This window comes from Lolium perenne, chromosome 6, assembly GCF_019359855.2.
Source record: "Lolium perenne isolate Kyuss_39 chromosome 6, Kyuss_2.0, whole genome shotgun sequence".
Classification (NCBI taxonomy): domain Eukaryota; kingdom Viridiplantae; phylum Streptophyta; class Magnoliopsida; order Poales; family Poaceae; genus Lolium; species Lolium perenne.
Window position 1 is genome coordinate 50,421,057 of NC_067249.2, and position 23,378 is coordinate 50,444,434.

Sequence of the window (23,378 nt, forward strand, 5' to 3'; positions counted from 1 at the left end):
TCCTATATGTTGTAGTGTGTCTAACTACTTTGGACCCAATTAGTTTGGGGACCTTTTTGTACTTACCTTTGTGTTAGGTACAATGGATATGCATTGGATGCTTGTCTCACTCTTGGGGAGAAGTGGTGACTCAATGGTAACTTGAGGCAAGCTAGGATGGTCAACGAACACATACCTACTACATCCACACCAATGCTATCTTGGTAACAAGTATCTTCTCATGCATACTTTTCTTGTATTCAACCTTATGGTTGCATCTTGGCATGAATCTCTTGATTTGCAAATGTTGTGCTTCTTGCAAAAGTCTTAATGAAACCTCTTTATTGTGAATGTGAGTAATTTGAGATGAGTGCATTTGTTGGGAAGTATTTTAAATCATGCTCATGATTCATCCATCCCAACTATGCCTATCTAGCAATTTTGTTGCATATCAATTCCTCAAGGCTCTCACATGTGCAATATAGATGAAAGTGCAAATTTAGTTACTTCTTTTGGTATCCCCGTTTGTGATACTTGTTGCCTTTCTCAAATGCATCCCAACTATCTTCTATCCCTTGTTGATATTTGTGATGTATTTTAGTTGTTTGTGGTTGAAGTTCATGAATGTACAATAAGATAAAATTGAGCCTTTGGCCATGCTATTAAGCAAAAATTCTTATTGGTATATTGCATGACTTCGTCTTGGATATCATACTATTTTTCTTGCGTATCTATTTTATGTGTGCATGTTTCTTTGTGGATAAATATCTTTGTGATATTGCCCACTTAGAGAAACTTAAACACATAAGAGATGATACATCTCCTTTTGATATCTTATTTATTTATTGCGTGTTGATTGGTCATGCTAAGCAATATAATTCATTGAAGACTATGATGATGCTTTTTGCTCATCCTTGTAATAGTCTTATAATATGCTTTATCATGCCTTTCACATATCCTCTTGGTTAAGCCTTTTTATTATGGTGCCTCTTACTTGTTGCTCAACTATTTGTTTGTTACAAGTGTTAAGCTTATTTCTCTATCTATGATCTATTCCAAATGTTTGTGTTTTAAATGGTAATGAGGGAGTGAGGATTCCATGTTATGCATATTATATTCAAATACAACATTTTAATTTATGCATGTACCTTGGGGAGCTTCCTCATTTAATTTAGAGCACTATCTTTTGGTGATCATTAGAGTTTGATTCACTTGGTATTTTTTTGTTTTTGAATGATATTATGGGAGTGATGATTCCATGTTTGTGCACTTTATACTCCAATGCAAATTGTATAGTTTTGTGCACAAACCTTGGGGAGCTTCCTCATATTATTTAGAGCAATCTTCTTCATCTTATCATAATATCTATCTTTCTTTTGGTATCTTCTTTGTGGTTCATTTGGTTGCTTGCTTCATTTGTTGAAGCTTCTTGACTTCGTTATCTTTTTGTGATCTTTGATCCTATCTATAGTGTGATTCCTTCCGAATATTCGTCATTGGATACGTGCATTTGATTCCACTCAAATTATGAGAAATGCACACGCTATGGAGGAACTCTCACTATATTGGCCTTCTAAATTTTTCACCCATTTCGGAAATTGGTGCCAATGGGGGAGAAGTTTGGAGGGTTTAAGGGAATTTGGTTATGTATTTGCTTTGTGCTTAAGCATGTGCCTTTATTGCATTGCATCTTGTTGCTTTGCGTAGTTGAATATTTAGAGGAAACTCCACTAGGCTTTGAATGCCAATATATGCAATGAAAGTCAAGATCATTCACACATGCATATATTATGGGGGGCTCTATATATTCAACTTATTTGTTACTTAAATTCCTTATATAAACCCTCTCAAAGAGATTGTCATCAATTACCAAAATGGGGGAGATTGAAAGTGCATGGAGCCCCCATGTGTGGTTTTGGTAATTAATGACAATCCCTATGGACTAATGTTTGCATTGAGTTATATTTGTAGGTGTTGTCCATAGGCAATGCTTGAACCATTTGTTGGCTTCAAGGTTGCAATAAGAAGAAATTGATGAAGGATATCAAGTGTCAAGTATGTCTTGAAGATGAAGATGAAGTGAGCCCTCAAGTTATCTCAAGACATCAACATGATGAAGAATGAAGAAATGAAGTGCAAGTTCAAGATGAGCCAACTCGAAGAGATCATATGCTTGAATCTTTCCATCCATATGGTGTTCATGGATATGTGAAGATGCACCGAAGAAGTAGCTCTCCCATAGTGGAGTATGGGGGAGCATTTCGCATGACTTCATCAAGCAAGCACAATCAAGAAAGGCGTTCCATCTTGTTGCGGTCAAGACCGTCATCATCAAGCTCAAGTGGAATGCGCAAGGTTAAGGTTTGCTCTTGATAGGGTTTCTTTCTCACCGGTCTCATGGTGTAGTTCGAGACCGCTTTATAGTTTAGTTGTCGTACTATCAAGAGGGCTCTCGAGTGAGTAACTCGATCGTATCCTTCGGAGAGCTCAAACCTTTGCATCCTTGCATCATCTTTCTTGGTTGTTATTTGGATCTTATCCATGTGATGTTTTAGATCTTGTGCTTATTCTCATGACAAGCTCTAGTTCATCAAGAATGGTTTTTGGTTGGGCAACTTGTTGCATTTTCGAGGTTGGAGGTTTTACCGGTATGTCTTTCTTAGATAGGTCAAACCTTTCATCATTTGTTTTTATACTCCTTTGCTGGACTATGATGGTTCCCTGCATGATCTTGTAGAGCTTGTTACTAGCTTCGAAACGAGTCCAAGATCATCAAAATCGGAGTCCGGATACTCAAGTTATGCCTTTTTTAAGTTTGCCCATAGAGAGAAGTTTGGGCTGGCCGGTAGTACCGCCCGAGCACGGCCGGTAGTACCGCCCGTGCACGGCCGGTAGTACCGCCCGAGGTACCGCCCAAGGTACCGGTTGGGCGCCCCGCGCCTCAGTATAGGTGCCAGGGGAGTTGGAGCCCCGGCGGTACCCCGGCCGGTACCTCGGCCGGAGGCTCCGGCCTCCCCCTCCCGGCCCGCAGCTCCTTCACCTTGCTCTCCCTCACGCGCGCAGCATACACGGGCGGTAGTACCGCCCCTAGCTGGCCGGTACTACCGTCCCCAAGCTGAGGCACCCAACGGGCAGAAAATGTGCCCCTTATTTAAGCCTTCTTTCCTCTCTCTCTTGGCACTTCTTCTTCAACCTTTGGCTGTCCACCATTGTTGCATCTTGAGAGCTCCTCCTCTCCCCCAATCCCTCCATGATTCTTGCTCAAATTTGAGGAAAAGAGAGAGGTGGTCTAGATCTATATTTGCACCAATCAAATTCCCCTCTTTGTGAGGGAATCTCTAGATCTAGATCTTGGAGAGAAATTTTGTGTTCCTCTTCTTATATTGTTCTTCCTCTCTTATTACCCCAATAGCTTTAGTAGCTTTGTTGGAATTTGAGAGTGGAGGATTTGGACATCTTTGTGGTGTTCTTGCCATTGCATTTGGTGCATCGGTTTGAGTTCTCCACGGTGATTCGTGGAGGTGAAAGCAAGAAAGTTGTTACTCTTGGGTTCTTGGAACCCTAGACGGATTGGAGGCCTTTGTGGCGATTTCTTGGGAGCCTCCAATTAAGTTGTGGATGTGTGCCCCAAGCTTTGTGTAAGGCCCGGTTTCCGCCTCGAAGGAAATCCCTTAGTGGAACCGTGACCTAGGCCTTTGTGGCGAGGGTCACCGGAGATTTAGGTGAGGCGCCTTCGTGGCGTTCGGTGTGTGGTGTGAGTACCGCATCTTGAGGTGAGGCCTTTGTGGCGTTGGTGTGCATCGAGCAACCACACCTCAAGGTGAGCCTCTTGTGGCGTTCGGGAGCACTAAGCAACCGCACCTCTCCACCGGAGATTAGCACTCGCAAGAGTGTGAACTCCGGGATAAATCATCGTCTCCCGCGTGCCTCGGTTATCTCTATACCCGAGCTCTTTACTTATGCACTTTACCTTGTGATAGCCATCGTGCTTGAAGTTATATATATCTTGCTATCACATACTTGTTTGTATTGCTTAGCACAAGTTGTTGGTGCACATAGGTGAACCATTGCTTAGAATAAGTTGTTGGTGCACATAGGTGAACAATAGTATATAGGCTTTGGGCTTGACAAAGTAAACGCTAGTTTTATTCCGCATTTGTTAAGCCCATCTCGTAAAAGTTTTTAAATCGCCTATTCACCCCCCCCTCTAGGCGACATCCGTGTCCTTTCAAGTGTAAAAAATAAAAAACTCACGGCGGATGAAAATATATATGCAAGTCATGCGAGGAAAAAAAAGTGTATCTTTCTCTCGCTAATAAATTATCTTGCTTGCTCCGATTATTTTCAGTTGATTTGGATTTAGTATAACTTAATACTAAATTCGAGTCAATTAAAATAAATTATAGGGATAAATTTTTCACGTTGTTCCTGCTCAATTTGCAAATCGGTGTTTTCTTGATAAATCTTGGTACTCGGGATTTTTTTTTGTTGAAAAAACAAAGATGTCTAAGGCGCCATTCATTGAAATTAAGTGCAGAGTACACTGTGGATTACATAGCCCTGGAAAAGAAAATTTTGCAAGATTGAAACTACAGGGCATGAGTTATGTCCATGGTTTTGATTCACACAGGTGAAGACATGCTGCTTCAGCGATTGTCTAAGAACTTGGTGGGCGCCGTTGTGAGAAACACCGTTAATATCCCTGAAAATATGATATATAGTCAGCTCCATCTCAGAAGATTTTTGAAAGAAATCTGCCATGATGCCTTTTATATCCCATTTAAGATGATCAGAAGCGGGTCTTTGGATTGTCGCTGCCTTGGCGAGTAGAAAGTTGTCCGTTAAAAACGTCGACATGTGAATCTGAAATGAGTTTGCTACTGTAGCACCAAAAAGCAGCACTTTTGCTTCAGCTGTAGGACCGAGTTCTTCATCGGAGCATAAGCCTGCAACATGAGATTGAATTCCTTTCCACCATTGCCGTCTCCTGGGAGAAATCCCTGCTCTGGTCTCTGCCATTGCCGTCCACGACGACGCTGTTTGGCGTCGTTCAACCTCGTTGGGGGCGTGGTCGTGGAGATGCACTATGTCAGCTGCTGCTTGCTGCGGTTCCGAGCGAAAGCTCAGCGGCGACGGCGCCCACAGGCTCCGTTTTCCTTGTTGAAGGCGTCGAAAGTGAACCAGGTGTTGCTTGTTCGGTGGCTGCATTTTGGGCTTGGTTGGTGCCCTCGACTTCAGCTCTTGTTGGTCGTGCAAAGCTTGGCTAAATCCGATGGTGACGGGCTGCGGTTTTGTCGCGAGCTTCGTGTTTCTGGTGCGATCTCGGCTGATCGGCCCCCTTCGATGGCGCAGGTCGTCTCCCCACCTCGCAAAGTGCTTGGGTTGTCCCTTTGGCCGAGTTCACGATCAAGGTTCGTGGCGTTGGTGGAATCTCGGTCTTGCGATGCCCTTCGATTGCGTTGCAAAAACTCCTCGCAGTTCTGGCACTCAATCAGCCGCGCGAGCTTCGTGTTTGCATCGTTCTCTCGGCGGAGTAAGGCCCTTCGACTATGCCAGCTTCACTCGTTGATCCTCATATGCTCCTGGTTTGCCACCTTGTGGGATAGTCGTCATGCAAGCAGGTGGTGGTGCTGCAACCTGTAAAGTCTCGGGATTGTGAGGCCCTTCGATTGCACAGTGACACTCCTCGATGCATTTGCCTATGCCTGTCTTCCTGGTGATGGTCGTCGTGCTCGCACGCCCGGTTGTGCTTCTCAAGTGCACCTATTCCCCCCACCCCCATCCTCCTTGTTGTGTGTGTTGGTGTGTGTTTTTGTTTTGTCTTCCCTCAAGTTCTCCAATGTAAAATTCTGGTTCACTTGAACCCATCTTGTAATAGGCTGCAAAGCCTTATAGGCAAAATGAATACAAATTCAGGTGGAGGGTCTTCTCCCTCCCCCGGTGACTATTCAAAAAAAAAAAATTCCTTTCCACCACTGTAGAACTGAAGTACGTCAGTCCTGTACTATGATGTCCAATGGCACCTGGAACTTTAGTGTTCTTCCACGAAGTAAGAAATTAGTGCATCGATACTTAGATGTGTCATGCAACCCTGCATGATTCGCGATGAAAAGGACCACAAAAAGATGAAGAGATAGTTGCATGTAGAGAGACGTCGAATAAAATGAGGCAACCATGCCAGGTTCATTACAAGATTGAACCGAGTCAACCTTTCAATATTCTAATGCAAAAGGATGTGCATTATAAATGATATATCATGAGGATATCGATCAGGTAGAAGGATGATGTCTATTGTCACGTTAGAATATGCAAGCGGTGTTATTCAGTCCTTTATGCTACATACAAAACATGAATAATGTTTTGGGCAACAAAATCAAAAGGAAATACCATATCTTTTAGTTGGAGTCTCATTTTTCATATTTGTTTATTTGCACCTGCTGCAATTATTGGTACCACATTAAAGTAAGAAGTGCATCCTTTTAAAGTTCTACATGTGAGCGAGAATATAATTGTTTATTTATGAGCATGCATAATCTAAGTTTGAAGAGAGAGAGAGGAGGTAAGGATTGTGAACTCACCCCTAACTTCAAACTTTATAATTACGATTAACTAGAAGTACCTTCGAAGTCCCTAACACACGTCGACATCGAAAGAAAGTTTTTTCAGTGTACATAAAAATATATAATCTTTGCTCATGCTAAATTTTCTCTTTGTGGAATTGGATGATACATACAAGCTACAATTTTCGCAACTCAAATAACTTTGGTACAATTAGTTTTCTTGTTGCGTTAGTGCATGGACTATAATTAAATTACCACAGTTTCTTCATGGTCAAAAAGTAAAAGTTAGTGGACATCGAAAATTTACATTTCACTGAAGTCACATCTGAACTTTTGTTGGATCTTTCTTTTGAAGTCTTTAACACTTGGTGGACATTTGAAAATAAATCTCCTATTGGAAAGCTAAATATCTATACTAATATTAGAAATGTCTTATTCCATATCTGAAAGATACAAACAAAATATCAGAAAACAAAAGTGACCCAAAATTAGATTAAATAGATCCGAGCTGCATCTCCATGGAATTACCACACTTTCTTGATGGTCAAACTAAAGGGCGAGTGAGTCGGGAAAAGGCCGCAGAAACCTACAAGATCCAATAAACCTCTCTTCTCTCTCTCTGCACTCGAGGAGTAGGCAGAGCAGGCCAATCCGGACATACACATTATCCTCTCCCCCTCATCCATATCAGCACAGAAATCTGCTTTGCTCCCCTGCGTCTCCCGCCTCGCCTCGCCCAGCCCAGCCCCTTTCTCCTCCTCCCCTCCCCTCTCTTCCCCGACCGCCGGGGATGGCGACGATGAGATGCACCAACCACACCCTCCTCGGCTCGCCGACCTGCGTCGCGCGCCCGCGCCGGAGGTGCCCCGCGGTCGTGCGCGCCGCCGTCGCCGTCCAGGCCGAGGCGGGGCCCAAGGTCTCCCTCATCCGGATTGGCACGCGCGGGAGGTGATCAAATTTCGAACCTCCGATTTTACTGCAAAAGTTCCTTTCTTTTTGGTTCAGGGTGCGAATTTCCCAGCTTAGCTGGTGCAGAATCGCGTCTTGGGGTGGATTTGGTGGCCGCAATGTGGTGGAGGCGCCTGCGAGATCCTGTTTTGTTTCCTAGGATGTTTTTGTGACTGATGACCCGATTGCGTAGGTGCCAGATATGGGTCAATTCAGATGCGAATTGTCGGGAATGCTTACCGAGATTTGCATTTTAGCTGAGATTTGCGTGCCGTTGACCTGAATAATGGGCTTTCTTTCGTCAGCAAAATTGCACCTGTAGATGTTAACAGTGGAGATTCAGGGTCAATGCGAGAATTTTCAGGAATTCTGGAGTTAACGGACTCAACATAGAAGATTGGTGTAGATACTAGCCACCTTATGCTTGCTTAGCTTAGTGCATTCTGATTTTGGCTTGGATCTTGTGGAAAACTTGGGTCGTTTCAGCTTTGATTTACAGTTGGAAAAATAAAACCGGAAGCAGAAACCCACGGTTCTGTCGAATTCTAGGTGTCTTTTTCAATGTTCAGCCAGATGTGCTTTCATTGCTTTGTTCTGTACTAGAGCATATTGCTTACACATGCAAGTCTATAATTCAAACTGTTGACTATGTAGGACAGTCCTCTTGCTCTTGCACAAGCTCATGAAACCCGTGAGAAGCTGAAGGCTGCACACACCGAGTTAGCCGAGGATGGTGCTGTTGAGATTATCATCATAAAGACCACGGGGGACATGATCCTGGACAAGCCCCTGGCCGATATTGGAGGCAAGGGTTTATTCACCAAGGAGATAGACGACGCGCTCTTGCAGGGACGGATTGACATTGCGGTTCACTCGATGAAGGATGTCCCAACATATCTACCGGAAGGCACGATATTGCCCTGTAACCTCCCACGGGAAGATGTGAGGGATGCGTTCATATGCTTGACTGCAAAAACTCTTGCGGATCTTCCTGCTGGTAGTGTTGTCGGAAGTGCTTCCCTGCGGAGGCAATCTCAGATTCTCTACAAATATCCATCACTAAAAGTAAGTCTGGGCGTGCGATGACTGCATTAGTGTAACGCATTTTTTTTCCCTTATGTTTTGTTCCTTGTTGTTTTTTATGCTAAAAATATTCACTGCTACCCCATCACTGTTGAACTCATTTTTCCATATATAAAGCTGCCTAAGAACTTGTATAAGCACACATAGTGTAGATTGATATTTTGACGGTTTATTGTTCCATGTCCCTTATGTGCCATTCAGTATTTTTGCAATTTTGTTCTTCTTAATTAGAATCTGTCTAATCCCAGACAACTCGGCCTTATACTTTAGTAATATGTACTGTTTTAATTATTTTAGAAGAATTTTTCTTCGAGTGATTCTTCTCAGTTAATGTAGGGCTTAACAGTAGTGATTACTTTTCAGGTTGTTAACTTCAGAGGAAATGTTCAGACAAGGTTAAGGAAACTTAAGGAAGGAGATGTACACGCTACATTGTTGGCACTGGCTGGACTGAAACGATTAAACATGGCGGAAACTGCAACATCTGTATTATCAGTAGATGAAATGCTCCCAGCAGTTGCTCAAGGTGCTATTGGAATAGCTTGCAGGAGCAGTGATGACAAAATGGTAGGTCATCTAATATCTGAATCTGCTAGTAGATTAAAAATCATAGGTGATGCATGTTTAATGTGGTAATGCCATATGCAAATCAGGTGCCAGCTGCATTACTCCAGTATGTTTTAGTTCTTCAATTTTGCATGCGTCTCTGCTAAAATGATAAATTCAAGTGTCTGTTTTGTGGTCCTTGTTGGCCATTGTACCATAAGATGTTCTTTAACACCCAGATATAGATGCATCCAAGTCTGCATTGTCAACCAACTAGTCTCACATACTTATTCCCTTTGGCCTAGCATGCCTACAATCCTTTTACAGTTGTTTTTTTCCCGATCATATTGAATTTCAGATTTTTTGAAAGATGTTTCTTTTATTATAAACTACTCGAGCATACATTTAGAACAGTATACTTTCCTTGTGCATAAACGCCCTAGAGCTGTGCAGAACACACCAGCTGATTGCCTGAGTTTCTTTTATTTACACCTAGCTCAAGGTGCTAATATCTCCCTCTCTTTCCATTTTTATTTTGTAGATGGAGTATCTATCTTCTTTGAATCATGAAGATACCAGATTAGCTGTTGCATGTGAAAGAGAGTTCTTGTCTGTTCTTGATGGTAACTGCCGAACTCCAATTGCGGCATATGCTTATCGTGATAGTGATGGGAATTGTTCATTCCGTGGGCTACTGGCTTCACCAGATGGATCTATAGGTATCATTTTCTTCAATTCAGAGTATGTGATATGAACTAGCTGAACTTCTTCAGAGAATAATTTTTTCGTCTATGTGTGATTTCGCTTACAGTATATGAGACATCAAGAAGTGGAACATATTCCTTCGATGACATGGTTGCGATAGGCCAAGATGCTGGCCACGAACTGAAAGCAAAGGCTGGACCTGGTTTCTTTGATGGCTTGCAATAAAAATCCACCACGCCCAGATAGTGTTGATTATATTTTTTTTTTATCCTTTTTCTCATAGTTATGATAGAAGTTGTACCACATGGAGCTGTATCATTCAAATTTGTATTTGTATCTCTGTTTTTTTTTAGCGCTGCGGGTTAGAACTTAGAACACGGTTCAGCGGTTTGTTATCCTTCGATTTTCATCGGATTCTGGAAGAGGCTTCTGCTCGCAGTCATGTTGTAACATTGTAATCTGATGTAATTTTGCAGATATTTTCCTGTTTCAAGAAATAATCAGTTCTAAATTCTGTTTGCCAAGGTTGTGTATTTTCTTTATTATAATTGTTTTTGAAGAAGTGCCACCTTTGTTCTACTGAACACTTATCATATCGACCTTGGAAAAAATACAAAAATAGTCAGTGAAATCATCTATTTTTGTTGCAACAGCTATACATAACAGTCTATCTTGTTGTTTGATAAAGTTCGTGATCAGAGCATCCTTAAAAACTCAAGAATTTTGTCATTTCGTTTTGCAATGCATGGGCTGGTTTTAGATTTTGAGATTCTGTGACGTGATAAATCAATTTTATGTCAACTTTCTGAGTTTGACGGCAACATGAACACCTTGACAGTTACGGATATGAGACGCGTGTCAACCTTCCACTGAAACAAAATCCAACTTCCACAGTACCTAAGGCGCTGAGGATGAACTAATTAGTTTAGCCTTAATATAGGGTAGTATGAGAAATTCCCATATCATAGTAAGACAATGTAATCTTTACACATTTGATAGTTCAGAAGTTCACACTGGAACCCAATCACAACATTAGAACAGCACATTTGATGAAGTATTTCCTCTGCAAGAAGAGAACAGGGGGGCAATCGTTCTCCACCAGGGCATCTGAGGCAGAGTGCCTGGCCCGCACAGGATCACAGACAGTCACCGTTACTTAATAACTAAAGTTACGATACCAACATATCCAGGTTCACTGGAGTAGTAGATTTCTTGTTACATTGGTTGGTGGGATGATTCACCTGCTGGAACTAAATTACAGGTTCACTATGCAATGGACTTCGGTCAGCTGTTCCGATTCTGCATGGTGGACATGTTTGCCATGTCTTCAGCCGTAACTGGCTTGTGCATCTGCACCAAAAGAAGCTTTAGTTAGGAAAAGGCTAGTAGAATTCCAAAGATCTTTCAGTGGATACCTACTAGTACATGTTACCGTGCCTAACCAAATGACAGGAGGATCAATAAAAACAAACAGACATCTTGCTGATCATGCTCAGCACGAGTAGGTCCAAGAATACAAATAATGATGCTATTTTGCAAAAAGCAGTGTCCATTGAACAGTTCGAGGAATGGACTGAATCAACAAGCAGAACTTGAAATGTGGAACTACTAACATATGCAACTCAGCAATCAAAGGGTACAAGTTAATTCACTGTATGGCAGTCAATCATCTTATACCCCACCAACAATTTTGTATCATGTACCTTACTATGACTAACATGGTCAAAACTCATCTGCCAAATATTTGATATAATGGAAGGTAAACAGTTCGGAAGCATAACAACTCATCTACTTAAAATAGAAAACTAAATCAGGGGGCAAAAAAGTACTCACCGCATTCGCAATGGTTAACCAGTGAAAGCACCGTGGGAGAGGATCCTCTGCTGATGGCATGGTATCATGATTCCAGTAAGTTATGTTCTGGAATTCTGCACGGGATACAAAACTGCTAACATCCCCATCCATGCCCTGGGTATCCTTTTCTCCATTCTTCTTCTCCAATACATAACCTACAGGTAAGTGTCAGACTAAGACAGATATTGTACTGAAATCATGGATTCACCAACATCATATGATACCATAACAACAGTACAGATACACGATGTTATAGTTGCACACCTAGTATCCCTAGACCATTTTGCATTCTGCCACGAATAAGACACCTAAGATTTCCATACGGGTTTGATATAAAACTACAAAGGAGTAGAAGACCATGTCAGAATTCAATGAACATTTCTGTAGTAAACCAAAGCAAACTTCAGGTTTCTTGCGAAGGTTTTCATTACAAGCAAATACCCGTTGAAAGAATTACACCTATCTAATTAGGTATCCTTCAACAAGTTATAACACACGCAGGTCAAAAATCAGCTACAGTATAATAATTCATATCTCAAGAGAAAGCTTAACTTCAAGCAGTAGCACACACATAATACCTCGAATCAACTGGTAAATAGGACAGCACAATTTCAACAAGGGAGATATCATGTGCAATTCTTTATACCCATCATTCCGTTATTCAACGTATACTGTTACAAATCGAACAAAATTTTATGTCTCCCACCCAGATTCCAGAGTTTAGCGTCAAAAATCTTATGACAAAGGGGCATTTGATCAATTCATCCTGGCTATCCCTCAACAGCAGACACATTTATATATTAGGAACCCCGTCCAATGGACCACCCTTTTTGGTAATAGAGGGCCACATCGAGCGAAAACTCGATTACTTTTCACCTTGAACTAGGGCTAATAAGATCGTGATCATCTACCCGGAAGAAGAGCTCGTGGAGAATGGAAAAAGTTGGAAGAAAACCCTCTAAGGGTATACAATTTATTCAGAGAGGCTTGCCTTTTGAATATCTCAATAAAGACCTCCCTAAGATCTTCGAACCGAGATGGGCTCTTGAGATCATTTCATAAATGAATGCCTTTTGGATCCAAAGTGCATAAAGGCGGATCTTGGCTTATTGGTGGTCGGATTTTCATACGGAAGAAATGAGGAAGAGGATTGGATATCCGTAAAGATCTTTTGCGACTCCCTTGGCCTAGGCTCCACCTTTGGTCATCCAATATTATAGGAAGATTTCCTATTAAACCACTTTATATGAACAAGCGGACTTATACTAAATCCACTCGTGTTTGCCTAGGTCTGTATTGAAGTTAATAGAGCAAAGAAGTCACCTTTCAAGGTTCAGATCGACGTGGGAAATGGAAGCCTTGGGGAAGAATGTGTCGAATGCGAATGGAACTTTCCAACCTTTGATAAAAGGTCCTTTCATTTTTATCGGAGTTTTTCATTTTCCCATTGGCCTAGAATTGTCTTCCATTTTCCCCCATTCTTTTGATTTTTGTATCATTACTACTCCCTCCGTCTATAAATAGATGTCTGAGTTTTGCCTAAATCTGGATGTATCTAGATGCTATGTCTAGATACATCCAGATTTAGACAAATCTCAGACATCTATTTATAGATAGAGGTAGTACTTTCGTTTAATGATACAAAAATCAATAGTAAAAGGAAAAAAGTAAAGGCAATTCTAGGCGAACAGGAAGATGAAAAAAGATTTTCCAGAACAAGAAGATGGTATCTTTTATCAAAGGTCGGAAAGTTACATTCGTATTCGACACATTCTTCCTCAGGGCTTCCATTTTCGACATCGATCCAAACCTTCAAATGCAGCTTCTTTGCTCTATTAACTTCAATACAAACCCCGACAAACACGAGAGACGATTCGGTATAGGTCTGCTTCTCCATATAAAGTGGCTTATAACTATGATACTAGCAAATCTTCCTATAATATTGGATGACAAAAGGTGAAGCCCGAGCTAAGGAAACCTTACCCTCATAAATATACTCTCGAAAAGGTCTTTATGGACATCCAATCTTTTTCCCATTGTTTCAGGATGAAAACCTGACTACCAATAAGCCAAGGTCCTCCATTGAGCAATTCAGAGCTATTGTTCCCACACAAGAATTGAAAGAGAAAAAGAAGTCATTTATTTATGAAATGATTTGAAGAGTCCCCATGGTTTCCAAGATCTTATGGATTATTGAGTTATTCAAAAGGCTGGCCTATCCAAAAAATAGTATACCCTTAGAGGTGTTCTAACAACTTTTTTCGCACTGCACCAGCTCTTCTTCTAAGCAGATGGCCCCGATCTTATCAGCCCTAGTTTATGGTGAAAACCAGTAGGAGTTTTCCGTCAATGACTCCCATAGCTCCATTACCAGAAAGGGTGCTCCACTGGACTAGAAATATAGGGATAGAAGGTTCAAAAAATAATAATATAGGGATAGGCAAGAGGGAGATTCCATAGCATCTAATAATTATCCTACTGCCCAAAATCCTCATTGCTAATGTAATCAAACAATATAGGAGCATCTATCTCATTCATGTAATTTTAAGATAATTTAAAAATCTTGACTAGGGAGGCTTATATATTAGTTTAGCTAAGACCACGTTAGTTCCTGGTAGGTATACACTTCAGATGGAGTTGTATTCCATGAAATATTTGATGACCTGAAATGCTTCAAGAAGACTGGGATTGTCCTTAAGCTTGATTTTGAAAAAGCTGATGACAAACCCCAGTGGGTTTTTAGTGGAAGTATTTAATAGGAAAGGATTCTCTTGGATCAAACAGGTTCTGCAAACTGGGGAGGGTTGGCATCAATTTAAATGAGGAGAATGGGGGAGACTTCATTAACTACAAGTCTACAAAGTATTAAGGCAAGGAGACCCACTGTCTCCTCTCCTCTTTAACTCGGTAATTGATGCTTTGGGTGAGATGTTAAACTCTGCCAAAGCTGCAGGTCACATCAGGGGTTTGGCCTAGCATCTCACCAAATGGGAGGTCAGTCATCTGCCGTATGCAGATGGCAGAGAATGACGAAGATAGCATTTTAATAATTAAGTTTCTTCTTTACTATAATGAAGCTATGTCAGGTTTAAAATAAACAACAAAAAGTGGATTTCGGTGGGCAAACTAGGACTGCCAATCTTTTTAATTCTGAGGCTAGAGTTTCTTTTGAAGTACCTAGGTCTTTCGGTGGGCCTTGATAAGACTTTAGTAAAGGATCTTATTTTGTGGCTCAGAAACTGGATAAAAATAAGATGATGGTTTCAACTCACATGTTTCTTCATGTGGAAAAAAAGTGTTGATCAATTCATGTTTAGAAAGTACACCTAACTAAGTATGCTACAGGTTCCTATCTTTTCTCTAAAATATCACACTATAAGATGGATATGTCTAGAGCTTGTTTCTTTTGGGAAGGGGTAGGGGGAAAGAAGTATCATATGGTGAAGTGGGATGCTTTGAGCAGGCCTAAGGAGTTTGGTTGTTTGGGTTTCACTGATACCTTAACTAGGAACATTTGCTTATTGAGTAAATAGATCTATAAGCTGGAAAATGCAGCCCAAAATCTTAGTTTTCAAATTCTTAGAAGCAAGTATATGGGGGATGTTGGCTTCTATCAATCTGATGGTGCTATAGGGTCACAATTTTGAAAAAGCCTTCATAAGATAAAACACTGGTTCAGGATGGGGTCTGCTTATAGTGTTGGTAATGGCAAACATATCATGTTCTGGAATGATGTGTGGACATGTTAGTGTCCTAGTTTCCAGCAATCTTTTTTTTTTCGAGAAAACGCAAAGGACTCTTTGCGTTTCATTTCATTGAAAAGATAGAGGGAAATAGTTTACAAGCCTCCTAGGAGGTGGGTTATAGATTTGGAACCAAAAAAAAGCCTAGTGTACATCCCAGGTTGTTGGCAGCACCACGCCAAGGCCGGTGGCGCCCGCCTGTTCCCACAGCTTAGCTTCGTCCTTGATGTTGCACATCAGGTCGGCGACAGAGGGCCTTCCCCGTTCGAAAACGCAATTGTTTCTGTGCTTCCATAACATCCATGGCACAAACAGCGTGGCAGACCCCAGGCCCTTGCGAAGAGGCTTCGGAGCCGCGTGCATTGCGCCGTCCAGCCAGGTGAAGATTGACGTGTCCGCGTCCTCAGGAGATTGACATGGAATGCGCAACCAGGCCAGGACCTCATGCCATATCTGCTTAGCGAAAGGGCACTCAATGAGCAAATGGCGCATAGTCTCGGGCTCTTGGTCACACAGCAGGCATCGAGCATGGTGCTGCAAGCCTCTACTCGCCAAGCAATCCGCCGTCCAGCAGCGATTTTGGTAGGCAAGCCAGTGGAAAAACTTGACTCAGGGGGGGCGTCCAAGCTTTCCAAATGCGCTTCCAGGCAGGGCATGTCATGGAGCCCTGGAACGTCGCAAGGTAAGCGGAGCAAGCTGTGAACAACAATTGGGCGGTGTAGCCAGGGTGGTCTGATAGGATGGTTCGCACCTCATTTCAACATGTCTTTTGGCCCTGAGGAGCTGAGTGAATGGAATGGCTTGTAAGGGGTACTAGATAATATTGCTTTATTGGCTGAAGAGGACACCGTTGTGTGGTCTCTTGATGCTAGAATAATGTTTCTAAATCCCTCTACTTGTTCATGAATAACTCTGGGGTTAAGGATGTTAGGATGATGGAGATGTGTGGATCCAATTATCCTTTAAAAGCAATTTTTTTCCTCCAGATGTGTTTGAGGGGGCAGATCCAGTCAGCTGCGCAACTCATTGCCAGAAACTAGGGTCTGAACAATGCGTTTGTTGTGGGGTAGCAGAGGATGTTGATCACATCATCTGCTGCTTCCCTGTTGCACGTTACATCCATGTCTGAAACCTGGACTGAAAGCTTCCTTAATGACCTTAAACTCTTCCGGATTGGTTTGTGGCAATTGCATGGTCGCTCTGGCTCACCAGAAATGATGTGTTCAATTATATCGCGATATCGAATACTTTTCATCCACTTTACGGAGCTTCTTAGCAGATGCCGCAGTGGAAGCCGTTGCTCGGGCCTATGCGTCTGCTGGAGATCGAGGAGGCACTGATGAAGATTGACAACAAGCTGAAGGATCTGAATCCGAGGACGCGGCGCGGTAGAAGCGGTGTTGTCTGACTCAGGTTGGATATTGTGTTTTAGTTCCTATAGACCTGTACTGATGGGGGAACGGGGGATGAACATGTGAGCTGTGTCCTCACCTGAGCTGGCCGTGTGCTTTCTGCATTTCCTATCTGTTCGCTCAGTCAGTTTCAGTTTTAGTTTTTCGATGCAAAGACTATGGAAATCATAATCTGGTCTACGGACCTTTTCTCTCTCAAAGAAATCGAAGATAACGTCACCGTATCCACCGAACAATGACAGGTTTAGATGTCATGACACCATCACATGTCGCCGGAGCTCACCTCGGTAGCCATCGGGGAGCGCGACGGTGGCGCCCTGCAGCTTCCTCCCGCGGAAGAAGGCCTCCTCCACCCTGATCCCATCCACTTCCACGCCTGCACGCACACACCAGTTCACCAACCAAACGAGACAGACAGAAAGGGGGGTGGGACGAGCGCACGGACCTGTGTCCCTCGGCTTGAAGTAGTCGGAGACGGCGGCGGCGCTGTTGTGTCTGATCCCGCAGGGAAGGAGGTGTACCCGGCCAAGGTCGGTCGCCGCCGGGGATAGGTCGACGCCGGCGGCGGGAGGGGCGGCTTGCTCCATGGTTTGGTTTGTTTGGGGTTGGGGATTTCAGTTTCAGCTCAGCCGCCAAAGGGGGCCTTCAGCAAATCCGGTAGAGCCGCACGGTTATCGGGCTCGGCCCATGTTCTTCGCTTGATCGTTTCGTATTTTCTCTCGTTCTGTTTCGCGAACATTGTATCGGTAAAAAAAAACATGACTAGACCTCTAGAGATAAATAAAGAATTGTATTTCCACTTTTTAATAGCGATAGAAATTAATTTTAAAAATAAAAAAATATTTTTTGCCAAAAAAACTCATTGCAAGTAAAAAAGAAATGTGCATGCATATAAAATAAATGTTTCAGTATATGAAACTAAATGTTTCAGTACATTTAAAGAAAAAGAGAGAGAGAAGAAACCAAAAGATAAAAAAAAATGGAATGCAATGTTTCTATTTATTTCAGAAGTCATCTCGATGATGGGAAAAAATATTGTGCTTTGCAAACAATGAATATCTCATGTATGTCAAAATAAATTGTCATGTGTCCTAAATAATATTCATGTATACCAGAATAATTCCTTGGTATAAAAGAGTGTTCACATGCACCAAAATATTTGTATATATAGATAGAAAATAAACATAAGTATATGTATATCAAAGAGTCAAATCACCTAAGTAAGTGTCCATGCATCATTTTGGTATTTTTTTGTACCGATATTGGTGATTATTAATAGATCGATGGTCTTTCTCGCAAAAAAATAAAAATAGGAACCCAACATATCAAGGTAGAAGAATTCAAAAACCTTAGCGTTGGAGGGAATCTAGCATCTTTTATATATTTTTTGATAGTTACTTATTACATCTATAAAGTTATGTTGGCGACAAAATGGAACAACTCCTCTCCAAGTCTTGATAATTGAAAGCTGGGGGAAGAAATGTAAGAAGTGAATGCTTGTGTCTTGAGTGATGAATTTTTAGAAGCTTTCACTGACAACCTACATGTACAACATTTATTAAAGCTCTTAACCATACTTAAATTCAGATTAAATTACATTGCAGGAACAATACTCTCTTCATTTCAATGAATAAGACGTCCTTGTTTGCGTGTCTTTTCTTTGATTAAAATCTCTACTATCTAAAAAGGAGGAACGTGTTCTGTTTCCTCCGGTAAAAGGTTTCGTCCTACATATTTTTTATATGACCATTTTGCCCTCCCACCTCACCTGTCAAAATCAGAACAAATCCCATCGAGCCGAAACCAAATCAACAAATCCCCAAGTCAAAAAACCATAGGGCCGCGGCAGCCATGGCGATGCAGACGGAGTCCTCCGCAGCAGAGCACCTCCTCCTCGACCTTCCCGTGATCCGCGGCGCGCGCCCCTTCGGCTGTCACCGCCGACGACAACGCACCGGTGTTGCACCCCTTCCTCGACCTCCTTCAACGCGCCCTCCGCTGCGGAGATGAAGGCCGCACTCCAGCCGCAGCGGGCGCTCACGGAGAGCTGCCCCTGCCATGGTCTCGAGATCGAGGTGCTCGAGGACACGACCGCCGCCACCGTCGTCACCGCCACCGAAGTGGCCGCCACGGGGCAGGCGGACGCGGCGGAGGAGTCCCTCAAGGACGACGTGTACACGGGCGCCGCGTCCAGGGACCTTGAGAAATTGCACTGCCTCATCGAGCGGGAGGGCCGATCGGTCATGGAGCCTGGCGGCCTCGGCTACCACGCGCTCCAGTGGCCGCCCTCAACAACCGGGACGACGCCGCCCAGTACATCCTTGAGGTCCGCCATTCCCCGTGCTTCCTAATTCGTAGCTTCTGACTGCAGCTGGTACAATAGAGGAATGCTTGTATGGTCCGAGACGTAGTTCAATTGTTTTGCAACCCAATTCAAATCGCTGCCCATTGAATAGCTCCGAATTTCGTAGCCGAGCTGCAGTTTAGCTCCTGCTGAATGTTTTCTGATGTCCACACTGTTGTCCACTTGCTGTTGCAAATTTTGAAATTTCCATGGGCTGATGTATGATTTTGGTTTGTGGCTTGCAATGACGGGAAAGTATGATACCATCCTTTTGTTGTGGGGTTATTTCCTGGGATCAATGGGCATCTGGTATAGGTTTTAGGCTTTATTTTATGCTATTTTAGTATGTAATTCTTTTCACTAGATGTGTCTACAGAAACATTGTTGCATTTTTTTCTTTTTATATTTTGGTTTTGAAGAACAACAATTTTGCTTCAGAAGTAATATAATTGTGACCTCAAAATAATTAAGCTTTACAAGCTTGTGCCGCCACGTACTCCGGCTCCGGCAACACCTGCCTTGACTTCTTCCAGGTTGTCCCCAACACGCCGACCAAGCGTGTGCGCGAGCTCCTAGCCATCGCCTGGGCCCATGACCTGCTCACCACCCTCAAGCTCATGTGCAACCTCCGCGGCGGCCGCGGCACCGACAAGTACGACAAGGAGGGCTTCTACTCCGCCTCGCTCTAGATGCACGCCGAGCACCCCAAGACGCTCTCCTGCAACGTCGCCGCGCTCGCGGAGTTTGGCTACCTCAAGGACTTCCCCGAGCTGTTGTTCAAGCGAGTACCACCACTTAATGGTTTGTCCTCATGTATCCTCCTAGCTTCTTTGAGAATTTTGTGGAGCACCTATGTTCCAAGGCATCCTTAGTTTTTGATTATTTTCCTATATTTTCCATCTAGGGATCGAGTCTTTCAAATATGTATAACAAGCCAGCTCAGTAATTATTTTATACTGCCCTTCTAGGGCGTTGTTACCATGTTCGAACTGTCAATATTGAGGTATCTTTCTTTCTACTGAATCCATTGACTTGATTTTGATAATTTGTCAAAGACCAGCTTTTGCTTTGGCGTATAGCTATATGATGATTTAATGGTGAATACTATGCAACTCAATCTGGCGTATAGCTTTCTTTGTACAACAAGCCAGCTCTTGAGAAATTCACTGACATGTCATGGTCTACGCGCCTGACATTGATATTGAGAAGGTGTTCAAAGATGTCGAGCTATTCAGTAATTATTTTATACTGCATTCTAGGGCGTTATTACCATGTTCCAACTATCAGTATTGAGGTATCTTTCTTTCTACTGAATCCATTGACTTGGTTTATATAATTTGTCAAAGAGCAGCTTTTGCTTTGGCGTATAGCTATATGATGATTCAATGGTGAATACTATTCAACTCAATCAGTCGTATTTGTGAGGCAAAAACCTAGATACTCATGCTAATTTCCTAAGATACTATCTTGTGGAGTTTGGTTGTAGGAAAGCATAGTTAGATAATTTTAGAATGTAATTCTTTTCACTGGATGTGTCTACAGGTTATAGAAACATTGTTGCATTTTGTTCCTTTTTATATTTTGGGTTTGAAGAACAGAAAATTTGTTTCTAAAATTTTCGGGCGCGAGAGAAGAGTTGTCTTAGTGGAGGTAATGGTGCGAGTTTCCAAAGGCTCAACACTGCGATCAGTAAAAAATTCTTCAGCTCTAAGCCATCATTTTTTTCAGTTATATATTATTGAGAATCATTGCCTAGGTCGCAAGTTGTAGAGCTTGTGCAACTGTACAATATGAGCATCAGGTCAATTAACTTAATTTTGTGGCCAAGGCAGCTATTATTAAATCCATTTTCTTGTTCCTTGGATGTTGCACAAAAATTGGGTTGTATATATCTTCCTTAAATCGATGATGTATATTGCAATGTTAAGTTGATACGAGTTCGTAGTTCTCTACCCCTTAGTCTGATATACATTCTTCATATATGTACTGCTTTTGCGCAGCTTAAGACAAGTGATTTACTGATTTATTTTGTTGCAAGATTAAGGGCTTACGGTTCTTTTAATAGGATACATTCATCTAGACATTCCGGATTTGTTTCGGTCCTTTATACATAAAATAACTAGGGATCCTCATGATCTATGGCGATATTTGTGGCAGCATCGAGAAATACACATGCACCCTGTTGTCCGGGCAGCTTGAATGGAGGCGGAGCACGAGGCTCTGGCCAAGGACGATGCTGGTTTCTAAAGGGAGCTTGTTTCTCATTTTTAGTGGCAGGTTTACTGGCTGAAAACCTTCATATGATTATCATTTGTATTTATGTAACTGCAAAATAATTCTGATTGTTTACCTAGGTGTGATTCATTTTCCTATCCATCTTCTATGGCAAGAATAAAACCAATGTACGGAGGTAAACATTTTATAGTTTCCTTGAATATCCTTCTTATGTATTCATGTAGAGTAGATAGTTTCATATTTATTCTGCAAGGAACACAATGAATTCAACAAGAGTTGGAAAATAACATGCTACATCTCAAATGGTTCCAGTAAAGCTGTAGGTAAGCCTACCGGCCTATTTGACCTTATTCATTTATAAGGCTAGACCGTTGTTTGATCTACTGTCTTTGGCCCTTTATGGGCCATGAATATTACATTATCCCACTTCAGATTTTGATGTTTCCTTTTCTTTTGATGGAAGATTCTGATTTACGCAGACAAAAAACTTTACTTATCTGTGCCATTAGTTCAGTATTAGAAAACCAGCTATGATTACTTCTCTGTGCCATTGGTTCAGGCAAACAATAAGTTTTCATTTCTTTTGTCGTCCCATGTGCCATCATTTGACCTACGAACCAGACACAGTTAAGTTTGTCAATATATAACTTAAGTATAATTGTGCATGTTTGTATTCATGTGTTGTGATTACATCAAATAAGAGTTTTTCCAAACAGAGCGACTTATTTGTTTGTTTTTTCATGTGCGGGGAATATCATATTCGAGCAATTTAACATAAATAGGATTGTTATTTCAAATTTGTGTCACCCTTTTAAGAAGCTATCCATGGTATTTTCCCATTCTCTTAAAAAAAATTAATGCCAGGTAGCGCTTGCACAAGGGCTTGACAAGGCTAAGCTGGACGTTGAACAAGACCAACGCATGTGACAATCCACACCGATGAGGAACCCAGGGACGAGTGGGTACGCATGCACGGCCTACCCTCCGATAGGTGGCGACACTGCCGCACATGTGGATCCGCACATGTGGATCGCCCGTGTGCACGCTTTATGCTTGGTGGCGCAAAGTGTGAAGGTCATGGGTGCCCCGATCCACAAGAGAATAAAGGAAACAAGTCAAGTTGACCTAGGAGATTAAGATTACAAGCGAAGTAGAAAGGCAAGAAGGAGAAGTTGATCCTCTTTTTAGTTGATACTCATGTATCTTATGGTTGCCTGGTTAGTTAGCTTTTCTCCTTTGAATGTTGGTACAATGAAAACATGCAAAGTATGGGCTTAGTTTCTTAAATGAAGAATTGGCATGGGTGGCCATGTCGTCTTCCTCCCTTTCACATAGTTCCATCACCTAAATTACTTATTCAATCTACATCGGTTTGGATGTCTTCTAAAATATAGTATTCCATTTTATAGTAAAACTTCTGTAGATTTCAGATTGAATTCCATATACATTGCTTTGCTCTAGGAAGTAGTAGGTGTTTGAAGTATTGTTGCTGCCTTAAACAAAATCTATTGTAATTGCAGGGTCCATTCAACACATCTCATCTTAGTTTATACAATCTTGCCTCAGTTTCCTTGCACTAAATATGCTTAATCATTTTTTGGGAGAGTGTGCATGCTAGGAGGTTGGCATTAACAAATGAGGATGTGTGTCTTTGTTAGTATTTTTGTTCAGTTTCAGTTTTGGTAATCAGACCTGGTAGACACTTTGTAATATACAATGTGATTACTGTAAAATCTACTTAAGTTCTTGACACACAATTGCATCCGTAGCTGATGGGTATTTAGGCTGACTCTAAACTTTGTTTGCGGAACATTTTGCAATTTTTTGTCAACATCTGGATCCTGGGTTTTTTATGCAAGTCTTTCAAGATGAACGGACTGAATCTTTACTTCATTCACTTCTTCAAAGAAATTAATGCAATTATTTTGATGCCTCTCCTGGAAAATCTATAGCAGAATTGCGGAAGCCG

The 23,378-nt window shown here is 42.0% G+C and overlaps 2 protein-coding genes and 1 long non-coding RNA gene across 4 annotated transcripts; 2 read left to right on the plus strand and 1 right to left on the minus strand.

Annotated features, from left to right (window-relative positions):
* The first annotated feature begins 7,171 nt into the window (after nucleotides 1-7,171).
* On the plus strand, nucleotides 7,172-10,345 carry LOC127307950 (porphobilinogen deaminase, chloroplastic). Of its 2 annotated transcripts, none has more exons than XM_051338711.2 (5): nucleotides 7,172-7,487; nucleotides 8,147-8,552; nucleotides 8,934-9,137; nucleotides 9,658-9,835; nucleotides 9,928-10,345. In XM_051338711.2, the coding sequence occupies exons 1-5, from the start codon at nucleotides 7,330-7,332 to the stop codon at nucleotides 10,044-10,046; spliced, it is 1,065 nt and encodes a 354-aa protein (XP_051194671.1). In that variant the 5' UTR covers nucleotides 7,172-7,329; the 3' UTR covers nucleotides 10,047-10,345. The 2 variants fall into 2 exon arrangements, with proteins under 2 accessions (XP_051194671.1, XP_071677783.1); XM_071821682.1 differs by having other exon boundaries at nucleotides 7,173-7,487; nucleotides 8,142-8,552.
* Nucleotides 10,346-10,745: 400 nt separating this feature from the next.
* Nucleotides 10,746-17,495, minus strand: LOC127307951 (uncharacterized). The gene is made up of 4 exons (XM_051338712.2): nucleotides 17,276-17,495; nucleotides 17,114-17,206; nucleotides 11,655-11,830; nucleotides 10,746-11,171 (listed from the first exon to the last, which is right to left on the minus strand). The coding sequence occupies exons 1-4, from the start codon at nucleotides 17,415-17,417 to the stop codon at nucleotides 11,106-11,108; spliced, it is 477 nt and encodes a 158-aa protein (XP_051194672.1). The 5' UTR covers nucleotides 17,418-17,495; the 3' UTR covers nucleotides 10,746-11,105.
* A 3,404-nt stretch (nucleotides 17,496-20,899) lies between these two features.
* LOC127307953 (uncharacterized) lies at nucleotides 20,900-22,554 on the plus strand. The gene is made up of 3 exons (XR_007856077.1): nucleotides 20,900-21,451; nucleotides 21,529-21,584; nucleotides 22,274-22,554. It is a non-coding gene; the product is annotated as an uncharacterized lncRNA (long non-coding RNA).
* Nucleotides 22,555-23,378: the final 824 nt, after the last annotated feature.